The 13172-nt window shown below is 38.0% G+C and overlaps 1 protein-coding gene across 2 annotated transcripts in view; it reads right to left on the reverse strand.

Moving 5' to 3' along the window:
* arhgef18b (rho/rac guanine nucleotide exchange factor (GEF) 18b) overlaps positions 1 to 13172 on the reverse strand; it is a 52513-nt gene that overhangs the window by 32012 nt on the left and 7329 nt on the right. For both annotated transcript variants that reach the window (XM_028028123.1, XM_028028122.1), the window contains exons 4-9: positions 12394 to 12541; positions 9418 to 9544; positions 9271 to 9328; positions 8274 to 8351; positions 6949 to 7057; positions 6471 to 6657 (exon numbers count right to left, since the gene is read on the reverse strand). In XM_028028123.1, the coding sequence (XP_027883924.1) occupies positions 6471 to 6657; positions 6949 to 7057; positions 8274 to 8351; positions 9271 to 9328; positions 9418 to 9544; positions 12394 to 12541 (707 nt within the window). The remainder of the gene's footprint in view (positions 1 to 6470; positions 6658 to 6948; positions 7058 to 8273; positions 8352 to 9270; positions 9329 to 9417; positions 9545 to 12393; positions 12542 to 13172) is intronic.

Consider the following 13172-nt stretch of genomic DNA (forward strand, 5'->3'; position numbering starts at 1 on the left):
CTGAAGGAAAAAATCCAAGTACACCTTATAAACCAGACTATACAATGTGCAAAAGCAATTTATGATTCAGACGGCAAACTTCCAACAATCCTACAAAAAACCATTCCACTGTGTACTAGATTGAAATGACAATAAATCTCACTTGACTCGTCTTCTTCTTTGAAATTTATTAAAGCATATCCATACCTATTGCTCAAGTACTTTCTAACGGACATTGCTTCAACTCCACTCTCAAGCTTCACAGTTCGGTTCAAATACTTCTAACACAATCCATTCACCATATGAATGTAACAAAGTAGCCAAACAAAAAGTGATGCCACCGGCTGCCTGTGATTTTAGGCATGTGTGCCTTTGAGAGCAAAAGAAGGCATTTTCCTTCCTGAAAAGCCAACTAATGACCTAACCTGGGAAAACAGGAACAACTTAAAATAAATTAACTATTAGAGCAAAACTAAACTTCTCTAATGGTAATATATGTCACTAAATAAAGATGGCTGGCCTACCTACAAACTATATACTTTAACCACAAGTTACCTCTAAGCCAGAAAGGGAAGTGGTGCATTCAAACTAGACCTGGGCTGACTAAATTAAGGAGTTGAAAATATGACTGCATACTTTACTGACAACATGGTAGACATTTTAGAAGAACAAACTGTAAGAAGAAGTTGCCTTAGTTTCAGTCTTACTTTCAAGCAAAAAGTACCATTTAGCACCTATTCCTGCCTTTGAAAATAATGGCTTTGATAAACTAATAGAATTAAACAGCACCAGCTAAAAGCTCAATACAGACCAAAAAGTTAATTAGTTAATGTGAGAAAAACCTTGTAATAGTCAAAATATTAAAGTTTTCTCATCTAGGAAACTTGGCATGCTAATAAAAAGTAACACGCGGAGAAAGCGTCTGCTAATAGGATGAGGTGGGTGAGACTAGGAGTCAGTGGATTGGGCTGTTTGGCCCCGGCAGACCTGCCAAGCACAATTAACACCATGTGACCCAGTCATAAACGGGGAGAGGGAGAGAGGCAAGTCTATCAATGTCTATGGCTAGAGAGCAAAACGTGGAATACATGAAACAGTCTCCCCTCCGCCAGCGACATTCCTGTTGCCTCAGGCTAATTAAGCCTCAGAGGACATCACCTGTCTGGAGAAATCACAAAAATCTAAACACACAAAGATACATTTAAATGAAATTTCATAATCATGATAGACTTTGTTACAAAACTGTTGACAAGCCTTAATTTGAACAAATGCAATGGTTCTCAAACTGTGGTGCAACTATCCCAGTTGGCATGTGGGCTGTCTTTTCAATCAGAAGAATCACTGGCAAATGTTATTTGCAAGTTAAATTCAGTCTGACGTAGACCTAACAATCCTGAACAGCCAGACAAATGAAATGCTAAAATATATTTCAACCAAAGCTTTTTAAGAGATGGAAATTTGTAAATTCCCAGTATGAACTGAAGTGGATGACAGGTAACAAGTAACAAAGAAAACTTTGAGAATCAATTAAATAGTATAGGTTAGTGTCTTGAAGTATAAAATCAGCTTTTGTTGATTCATGTTGAATTGGTGAGTGATAACTTAGATTCCATCAGGAATAGAAAATAATATGCTGGATATTGTCAATGTTAACATCATACTGTTGCTCTCTCAAATTAATTTTTTTTTTTGACATCCCAGTCTCTTTTTGAAATGTTACCATTAGTGAGCTTTTTTTTTTCTTCCCAGATAGTGTAATTATAATTTCGCCACTTAAAAACACAAAGCAAACCCTAATCTTTGGTTAGACAACATTTTGACATATTTGAAGAGTGTATGCCTTTTTAAAAGTAACCTGTTACTCAGTGTTTTTAATACCTACATGTTAAAAATAAAGTTATTTTACAAATGAGCAATAGAACATAATCAACTATCCACTTTTTTTTTTTAAAAAGAGGTAAAAGTAGTACAAGTAAAGTTGCACGAAAGGTTTGACCTTAAACACATTTTCAAATTTACCTCAATTAAAAAAATAGCAGCATGATAAACCTGAACCTCTTTATTTTGATTTCAGAATTTATTAATAAGCGTTACTTTTAAAAAATTTATCAGGCTTAATATTTAGTTTTATACCACACTGTTTTCCATTTTTAAACAGTAAATACAAAGCTAGACATTTTTTTTACATTTACCAAAGAAGCAAATAACATCTTTCAAAAGAACAAATACTGAAATATGTCAACCAATATCTTTAAAAAGTGTTAGGTAAATGACACGTTTAAATCTAAATACGGATCATAAAGTTATCAAAATCGTATTAAGAAACCACAATTTCCCTAATTTATAGTCTACACACACAATAATATTTTTTCAGAATGATCTTTCAAGCGAATTAAAGTCTTTACAAACACACTACACGAAAGCAGGCTGTAGCCCAGAAAAGCACATTATCCTAATGTACCATCCATTTCTGACAGATTCATCTCGTAGCGAACAATGTGGAGATTTAAAGTTGGAAACAAATGTTTTTAAGGCTTTTTCATGTATTTCTCACACGTACACTAGAAAAATACTTTTCAAAAAATGGATAATAGTCACATTTTTTTGTCCAAAAAGAGTTTCCATCTGAACTGGTTGTACATGTCATCAGCTGACTGCTGGAAAATTAACAGAAGTCACCAGGAAGCTAACATTAGCTAAGTTAGCAGTCACCTGTTGAGCCTCTCCTGTAGTCAATAAGCAGCATCAAGTGTAGTCTCCTGAGACGGTTTTTATAACTCAAAGTTATAAAGAAGTTGTGGAACATCCACTTGCTTTCATACACATGGTTTTCCCAGCGTTATTTGTTCAGCATAAGCCAATTAAAACCAAAAATCACCCAACTAACCTTGTTTTTCGAATAAAGGCACAGCTAAGACGCTAGCGTTACTTTGCTAATCGCTAACCAGGAAAGACTTAACTAAGGATCTAATTTAGTGGCGTTCTTCACACATTAAGTTGCAGAAAAAGATTAAAGATGTACAATTCTTGCCCAGACACTTATACACCCCAAACATCACACAGTGCGGCAAACAGATGCAACATATAGTGTTAAGTTGGATGTGATTAGCCGTTAGCCTGTTAGCACCAAAGCGGTAGGATGTGTGAGAAGGTCCACTAAGAGGAAACAACCGGACTTCATCCACCTGATCCCGCTGCGGCAGCTGCTCCTTACCGCTCCAGATACACTCGCGTCGGTCCCAATCAGCAGCATCCGACAAAAAAAAAGTTTAAACTCAGTGAATCACATCCTCCAAACGGACCCGACAGCAGCAAGTGTCCCGAGTTATTGTTGGTTTTGTCCAGTTTTAGTGCATCCACTGGGAACAATCTCTGGCACACAAACCACACATTCCACAGACTGAATCCCCACAGGGCTCGCTTCAAATTAAAGGGACACTCACTTGTTTTTTATTATTATTATTATTTCACGCCTGCGTTTGTGTGTTCCAGCATTAATATTTTTAACACCATCACACTCAGCAGTGATGTCTGATTAATGGACAAATGCATCAACGGGAGAAATGCGTTGCTTTCTTTTTTTTTTTATGTCAAAATAACTAATCTACGGAGCCCCTAAGTACGGAGCCCCTAAGGGGACATGGAGAGGTACTAATCGCTTCCATCGCCTGTGTGGTTTTTCTGTGCCTTGTGAAATATGCCAGAACACATTTGTTTAATAAACACTCGGCTAAAAACAATCATTCATCACACCACGCTGTGGGGGCTCATGCATATCTTGGAAATATTGCAACCAGTTGACGTTACATGGTAAACATTTAATTCCAGGCAGAAGAGCTACTTCTCCACACGCACCTGCTTAATAAAGTTTACCAAAAAAAATCCAGTTTCTCGGTTCACATTAAGTGATGTGAAATTATACACCAGTAAAACCTCGTGTTTTATAAGAACCCAGTTGCACTTCCAGTAAATTCTTTAGGCAAGTGGCAGAAGTGATCACAGTGTCTTTAGGGATTTAAGAACTATTACTTTTTGAGAGAATATATAAACCATTTAGATTCACATAATTGTTTATGTGCATCCTTTTTAAAGACGTGTGAAAAATCTTAAAATAATAACAGTGGAGTATTATCATGTTAAACTTTTTTTTAAAAAAGGAAAAAAAAATTGAAAAACCTCTAACATGCAGTGTTTGGCCTGGGGAGAAAACCTTCATTAAGGAACTGTTATTTCAAGTCACAGATTTGTAAATATCTCATAAATCTTATATTAAAATAACAGCAACTCAAGTATTTTTTAAAATAAAAATCTACTTTTTAAGTTTATCTAAATTTCCAATGATTTTTAAGTAATAATCAAGGGCTTTCCGTTTCCCTGTGGTATAGATTTCTTCTTTAAGAAACAGGACTCAGTTGATTGAAATGTGGTACATTTTTGTGACATTGCCTTGAAATTGTTATTATATGTTCCAATGTTTAAAGGTGATACAGACCAAATCCAGAAATAGTCTGTGAAGTCTAAAAGCCAGAAAAAAGGGTGAGCAACGCTCATAAACTTTAGGTAAGAAATAATTTCTAAGTTAAGAAGAAAAAATTTTACTCAAGAGATCTGTTTAGCAGAAAGTTAGAAGAAAAGGTTAGTGTGATCAAATACATACGGTGGCCGACAGGTGCAAATGCGCAGCAAAAGAGAAAACATGCAAACAAACAAAAAACACGCGCACAAATTAAATGCGGCAAGCAAAAAGCGAATGAAATGCAGCAAACAAAAAGAGAGACGCAAACAAAAAAGAAGTCACCCCCGAATGAAATGCAGCAAACAAAAAGAGAGACGCAAACAAAAAAGAAGACACCCCCGAATGAAATGCAGCAAACAAAAAGAGAGACGCAAACAAAAAAGAAAACACCCCCGAATGAAATGCAGCAAACAAAAAGTGTTGAAAACGGAAGTGCTCCAGACCACTAGGGGGAGTCAAAGAAAATAGTATTCATTTCTATGGGACCAGATGCAAGATTCAGAGAAAGAAATTTGAAAGAAAGTAAAGGTACGTATTACTATATTTCTTTTCAGATACGCCGTCTTTTATAATATTATAGAATAACAGAATAATTTATGGGTAGCGTGATAGACTTTGTGTCAGTCCTACCGTTCTGGGCTCGGTCTCGACTCTTTGACTCCCCCTAGTGGTCTGGAGCACTTCCGTTTTCAACACTTTGTTTGCTGCATTTCATTCGGGGGTGTCTTCTTTTTTGTTTGCGTCTCACTTTTTGTTTGCTGCATTTCATTCGGGGGTGTCTTCTTTTTTGTTTGCGTCTCTCTTTTTGTTTGCTGCATTTCATTCGCTTTTTGCTTGCCGCATTTAATTTGTGCGCGTGTTTTTTGTTTGTTTGCATGTTTTCTCTTTTGCTGCGCATTTGCACCTGTCGGCCACCGTAAATACACGCCAATCAACCATAACACAAAATTAAAATACATTATTAAGAGCACCTCACCAATTTGCCACTAAATTAACTTTGCCCACTCAGGACAGAAAACACTTTACTAGAGAGTGTTTTATACAGCAGGCCATTAATGTACCTTCTTGGTTCTGTCGGATATAGACTGGGAGCCTGGTGGTACTGGGTTTATTTCCATAAAAGCCATTATGTTTCAAATGGTGTCTCTCAGGACTGTATTAGGACCAGTACATTTTGCACTTTACATTAATAACTTGGGTCAGAATATCATGAACACATTTCTTCATCTCTATGTTGATGATATAAATGTTTCTCACGCAGTCCTGGTTGCCTGAATGTTAAAAATATTTGAAAGTACCACAGAACGCATGACTGAATGTTTGTTTTTGTTTTCAATTGTTTTATCCCAGGCTATCATACTTTCATTCCTTATTTTTAGATCATTAATCTTGTATGTAAGTAGTAAATGAACTGAATTAACTTTTATTTACCCCTATTTGAGTCATATTAACCACTCAAAGGGCTCTTAGATTTGAGATTTACCTGTTATAATAAAGATAAATTAAAATACTAGTATTTCACTATAAAAAGGTTGTAGTTTAGGTGAAGCCCTCACATACTAGCGCTTCTGTTTAAGGCTTATTGTTTGCAATCAGCCCCTCTGCTGTCCAGCTGAAGAGAGTGGCTCTAGAGTTTCAAAACGGTTTTAGGGGGCAAATGTCATAATGACATCCGCATGTGTCCATTTCTTTAATAAAAAACACATCAGGTCGAGCACTTTAACTCCCATTGCTCATTAAGTTATGGCTGAGTGGCTTAGTGTAAGACATTTCAGGCAGTTTGTGGTGGGTGCGCCCACGTGATTGGCAGTTTTTTTCCGTGTGCCTCAGCACACCACTACATAGGTAAATGAGCATGCATGCAGCAGAGCTATAATTGGATGCGAGCTTGTGTGTGAGCGTAGCACCTGCGCACTTGTGTGAGGTGGTGAGCAAGCGTGGGCGCATGTACATCTGTGACTGCGGTGTTACTCACTCATGCACTGCATTCCATGCTTTTTCAGCAGACTCTTGCTGCACAGCGAGCAGGTGGCGGAGCTGGAGAAGGAGCCTGGCACTAAACAATGCCCGTTGCGGCTGCTGGTCCTGCACACTTTCTCTTTGACCTCCCTGTCTCTGTCCTTCGCTCTGTCCCTCTGCAGTTCTTTTTCTCGGTTCTTACCCTGGAGAGAAAAAAAGAGAAGCAAACACACAGGGTGGTTTTTAAATGCAAATGCTGTGTGTTCTCCTTCATCGCTCTGCTTTTTGAGTGGCTGTGTGTAAGGATATATAATAGGGTTTGTGTAAGAAGATTAAAGTATTGTGAGTGCGACATGCATACGAGTAAAGTGTTTACATGTCAGGATTTGGTTTTATAAACTGAGCTGGACAACAAATAAAACTGACTTTCTGGAATATGTTGATACATTGAGACAAGCGCAGGTCATGCATCACTCATCTGTGGCGTTGTTTACCTTATCTTTATTGAAGGAACCCGTCACCCTGCTCCTCAGGGAGCTGAGGGTCCTTTTCACCTTTGTTCCTTTCTCAACCTTCTCTGCTCTGTCTTCCTCTTCCTCGTTCCTGAAGAAAGAAGAAAGCATCCCGTGTACAAAACAAAATAAGCCAAAGATCTCTTAACCTGCATGAAAAATAGTTTTCACAGTGCTTTATTTAACTAAACAATAAATTGATATGTTTTATACCTTTAAGTGTATTTTTTCTAAGTAAATTATTTATGAGGGTGGAATTTATAAATACCCTTTTCAAAAAGATCATCTGAATGAATTGAATTCACATGCTGCAGATGGTTTTTATTATTATGAGACAAATCTCAAATGTTTTCCATGTTTTATTGTTACAGATTGCAAAATAAGTTAAACCACAGGCTTTTGGCATATTCTATAGTAATGGCTAAAACCTTTTGTGGTTAACTGAATTCACATACTGTAGATATTTTTTCCGTGCTTTACGCAAGTGAAGGCAAGCCAAAGTTTATTTACGTAGCACATTTAGAACAACTTCAGCTGACCAAAGTGCTTCACAACAAAAGCACTTTGTTGTGCTTTTGAAAATTTGTTTTAGTTTTGCTCAAACGTTTGTGGCTTTTTGTCAGCTTTACTGACCCTGTAGTTTTTCATTTTAAGAGTTTATGCAAGCTAAAGTTAAAATTTCTGTTGATTATTTGTATTACATTTTTCTCCGTATATTCTGTTCTCATAATCTCAATAAGAAGTATGATCGGACTGGTTGGTTGGCTTGCTATGTCAGTCGCAGAATTGCCCTACTAGACTATGTAGGGTATTCTAAGAGTTGCACAGTTTACGTTCTTAAATTAATGTTGCAGCAGGCCATATCTGGTTCAGGCAGAAAATTAGAAAGATCATGACAATTATAAAATGGATAATATGCCAAGGACAGAGAAAACAAAAACACAGGAAGTGGTGTCACTAGGGAAATGACAACAACTGCAAACAAAACGAAACAAAAATTATAAATCTAGTGGCCCAGCCAATAAAGATAGAACAAATTTCTTAGTTGAATGAAAATAATTTCAAACCTAAATCTGCCAGGGGTGTGAATAATTTGGGGCTTAACTATACGTTGCATGTTTGAATGTCTGTATCTGTTTGAATGATCAATATAATGTTAGACAAAAAGTTTAAGTATTCATTACAAACTTTGCATCCACGGAATTTGCAACATGCGATATTAGAAAATATATTCAGTAACAGACATTGCTGAGAAAGAAAGATACATTGTCGTTGCCAAATATGCAATGGTAAACTGTTGCACTTACGCATTGGAGAGGAACTCGTACCAAGTGACACTTCCTGAATCCTTGGTGTCTGGACTGCTGTTGTTTCTATGCTTCGCTCTGTGAAGGACAGTTAGAAAACTTAATGCAGCAAGAGAATCCATTTAAGCAGAACGCAGGTCCAAATATAAACCTCAAATGATCGTAAAGGATGAGCATGTTAAAGCCAAAGTTTATAAGAACAAGAAAAACAAGCACAGTCCGACAGCATAAACTGATTTATATTGCTGTGAACTTTTAGTAGCCAATCATCTCACTTTCTGTGCTCTGCAGATCCTTCCCAGCCACGGTGACGTACCGTTTGTGACAGTGACCAGGACAGACACATGCAACCCCATGTGCAAAAATCATGCATACATAAATAGTGTAATTTGTAAACACTCCCTGGTGAAGACCCAACTCTGCTGCCGCAGACATCATTAGAACAGCAGCTAAAGCGTGCAGGCCTCCCTCTCCTGTTTACTTACCCATAGTACAGCTTTAGCTCCTGCAGAACTTTCTGTACCATCAGCCTAAGACAAACAAGACACTGACACTGAGTGGTGGTGTGTGTGTGTGTGGGTGGGAGGGGGGGGGGGGGGCAATCTGCTGGGAACTGACTGTAAAACTGTAAAGTGAAGGACAATCCTCCTTCATCGCCGCATCCATGAAATCACCAGAGTATAACCATTTATTACATACAGACACAGTCAGTCAGCAAAGGGGCCATCTTGGCAGCTGAAGGAGAGCGAGCTGTGGGAGGGGGAAAACTGCAGACGTCTGATATGGAGCAGAAATGTCAGGGGAGAATGGGGAAAGCCCCTTTGTTATGTGGGAGTTAGGTAACCGTAACAGGCTATTTACAACTACAGAGCAGAATCTGCATGAACCGCTCAAGAGTTCCAGTGTCTTCCATTCCTTCAAGCTTCATTAAACTCATACTGTTACTTAGACAGAATCATATTCTTGGAAAGGTATTCTGTTGCATTGTTGCACTTACATATGGCTTTGTCCCTCTGATGAGTGCAGGTTTTCTTCTGGGTCAAACTCCTCTGCCACTGCAGAAAAAAAGTCAAGTAGATCTACTGTGAAAAGATGTAAAGCATGAATCAACTACACATGAAGAAAGCATGTGTTTTCCCCCCACCTCCTGCTGCCCTGGCGGCCTGTTTGGAGGTCTGCACGACACGGGAAATGTGTGCTGCTCGGGAATATTCATCGGTGGCAAGGATGTCCGATCGAGAGTAGAGCTGCCTGCCTGGTCCACCGGTGACCTGAAAGAGGAATAAGCAGGCATGGACGTTGAATTCATGTCTGATCTGTTTTACATCCACTTTCTAGTTTACAGCAGGTACTGTATTGAGATTAATTGTGCTTACAGTGGCCTTTATTAGCTGCTGATCTGCAGAATATTTAGTTGTTTTGGGGCTCTGTAGTGAGGAAGCGCTCTGTAGTTTGGCACAACACTCCAAATGAATCATTCCCCTCTAACTGTGTACTTATTTGGTATTAAATCCAATGTTCCAGTCATCCTTTTTCCTCTTTTCTCTTAAAAAGTGCGTATAAGGCTTTATCACAAGGGAGGGTTTTATGGAAAAGCTTTAAATTGAGGAACAAGCCACTAAACCAAGAATTCATTTATAATGATGCCTGGCAATTAACAAAGGCCAAGTGAGCTTTGAAAGGTAATTTAAGACAGGATGCCAGATTACGAGCCAGAAAGCTACAGGCTCTGAAAGCAGAGGGTCTATTACTTTTTATTAAGTTGCCATTGTAATGTGTAAGATATGCAAGATGCTAGATGATCTCATCCAGTGAATTGCTACATAAAATCCTGTAATAGTACACGGATCTTTGAATGATTGACCATTTCGGATTTAATGAAACTGATCAAATATATTAAAAAAATACTTAAAAATTCCCAAAAACACTATAAAGAGCATAAAGTCCATGCTTTTATTTATTTTGTAAAGTAGTGTGTCTCTTTCAGTCATACTACTCTACAAATGTGTTATGATAACATAAGGAAAAGTGCTCCACCATGCATTGAAGCCACTCAGGAGACTTTTACAGGCATAAAAATGAACAAAAAAAAAAACTATTTTCAGGGATGAAGAGGATAGGCAATTTCAGTTTTGTTTCTTTATATCGAAAAGAAGTGTTAAGATTTTATTTTGAAATACAAATCTAATAATTATTTTTCAAAACAAAAGAAATTTGAAGATTTTATTTCTGAAAGTGCCATTACAATGCCATCACAAAACCACAATGCCATCTTGTTATTGGATTGTGCATGTTAATCTCTCAGCTCTCTGCAAACATCTCTGTCTCTCAAGGCCAATCTATTCATAATCTGTATCTCCTGTCTGAGCTGAATTCTGAGACTCAGTGTCTCCTACACTCCTGGTAAACTCCATTCTTTCTGTTTACTTCCTGGTTCCCATCCAATCATGAATAAAACAAAGTCTTAGAACAAAAAACAAAGGCCTTGAGTCCTTGACGAGTGGGTTCGATTCCCGGACCCGGCGACATTTGTCACATGTCTTCCCCCTTTCCTGTCAGCCTACTTTCATATAAGGGACACTAGAACCCACAAAAGACCCCCTGAACGGAAGAAAAAAAAAATCACAATGAGTAAAGAGGCTCGCTAAATGTTTGCAGAATCAATAGCAGCAGATCTCCACTGTGGGCATCAGACTGAATTAAAACCCAAAACACAGTGTTTCACACTCCAACCAGATTTTTACAGGACACACAGGATCCAACATGATCCGCCAATGTAAACGCAAGACAAACCGACAGTAAACAGAATGCTGCTCAAACCAGATTGGTCTTTCATTTGTTTTATGTACTTCTTAGAACCTACCAAGTATGTTACTTTTTTTGCAAGTGAAAGATTTTGTTTTGTATATTCCTGAAAGCGGATGTGTTTTACTTTGCAACTGTGACTCATCCCCTGTCTCACTCATGACATTTCCATCAAATCGTTGCGTTGCTCCAAAGAAACAGACCATCGGTCTATTTTGGGCCAATTTCTGTGCCTATATCGACACTAGCCATGTTGCAATGTGAGCAAATCTTTGTCTATATTCTGCTAATGTGAAAGAAAACCAACACAATTTCACAATTGTGGTGTTTCCATTAAATAGGAAATGAAATTAAAATCAGACGGGAATTAGCTTTTTCACGCAATAATCATTGCATGGCAATGACAGAGTTATATAATGTAGTCATAATTAGAACTAGCACTCATCATCGATCAGCCATCAGAGTAGATGTTGGTGTCTTTTCAGGCATTGGAGTGAGAAGCGGCTACATGCGCTGTGTTTTGGGGAAATTGTAGTTGGTGATTTTATAGAGGAACTATGAATTCAACATATTTGAATAACAGACAGACAACTTGCTATGAACTGTTCAATCTTGTGAGAGATCTGTTGGAACCAGCTGCACATTGTCCGAAAAAAACAAAAACAAGCCATCATCGTCCTTCTTCGTCCTTTTTGCCAGTAGTAACATCCGACTGTTGATCATGTGACTCATGTGATGTAAAAAAAAAAAAAAGCATTTCGATACGGTTGAAAAACCACCTTATCATAGCACAAAAACATTTTATTGAGAAATATGTTTCCATTAAGCAAACTTATTTTTGTAATTTCAATTTGTGCAGTTTTATGATTATTAGAAACTCAGCTGGTGTGTAGACAGATTCAGTGTGTAGCAGTTGTATCACAGTTCTGCACAGCGCCCTTCCTTCTACATGTGTAATAGAAACTGTAAGCCAGGCCTTCTCACCCAACATCAGTGTCTGACCTCGCAAATGTGTTTCTGGAGGAATGGCTGCTCCAATTAACACTTTCCTAAACCTCGTGTAAACCCTCCCATGAAGATTTGAAGATGGCAAATGATGGGACATTGCTATTTTAAAGTCTGAAACTGAAAATGGGAGGTTACTAAAATTCATGTCTAAGACATGAAGGAGGCAAAACTTGAAGTAAATCACGCAATTTGTAGTGGTTCTTTAGAATGTGGACATTTTACTGAAATTCTCAGTCAGCATCGAAGCAAAGAAAGCCTGAGAAGTGTTAATAAAAGTCTTTTGGTTGGTAGCAGAGTGACTGTTTACCCTCAAACTGAAACCATCTGGCTCATCTCCGGCTCCTGCTGAGAAGCTGTCAGACTGCTGCTGGGAGGACTGGAAAAGACTGCTCTGTTGCTCGTCATCATCGTCTCCATCTTCATCGCTGTCTATGGCTGCCGTGTCCAGACTCAGTCTGAGAGCACAGCAAAGCAAACACAAAATGTCAAATAAAGCGGATAAATATTTTAATGAGGCTCTCTGCATATTTTTAAATAAAGTGTACTATTTCACTTTTATTTAAATGACACCATAAAAAATTGCTGCATTAGACTAAAGCAGAGGCCTGCAGGCTGCACCTCTGGCGCCACATGTGGCTCTTTAGGACGTCCGCAGTGGTTGGTGAACCAACAACAATTACAAATAGCAGTTCTTCTCGAAGAATTTCTCCATATTTCTATTTTAAAACAGTTTCAACACAGTTTTCACAACAGGTTGACGTAAATTCATTATTTCTTTCCCCCTCACAACCAATAACATAAATAAAATAGGGTTTTGTTTTTACCATTTAAGCACATTTTTACAGTTGGTATTTCTTAAGTTAAATAACCATCTGTTCTTGAAGGAGCGGGGTAGCTTTTGCAGTGCTGGATAAATAATACACAGAAATGAGAATGAAAATAGTTCTGTGGGTTTTAAAGTTTGCTGATCTCTGGCCTAAACTGTCAGAGAAATCTTCAAGTGGCATTAATACTCACATCTAAGTTCAAGGCTTACTCAGAACATGGATTAGTTTGTGATGACTTATTAAGATGAACTTTTTCTAC

This window comes from Xiphophorus couchianus, chromosome 9, assembly GCF_001444195.1.
Source record: "Xiphophorus couchianus chromosome 9, X_couchianus-1.0, whole genome shotgun sequence".
Classification (NCBI taxonomy): domain Eukaryota; kingdom Metazoa; phylum Chordata; class Actinopteri; order Cyprinodontiformes; family Poeciliidae; genus Xiphophorus; species Xiphophorus couchianus.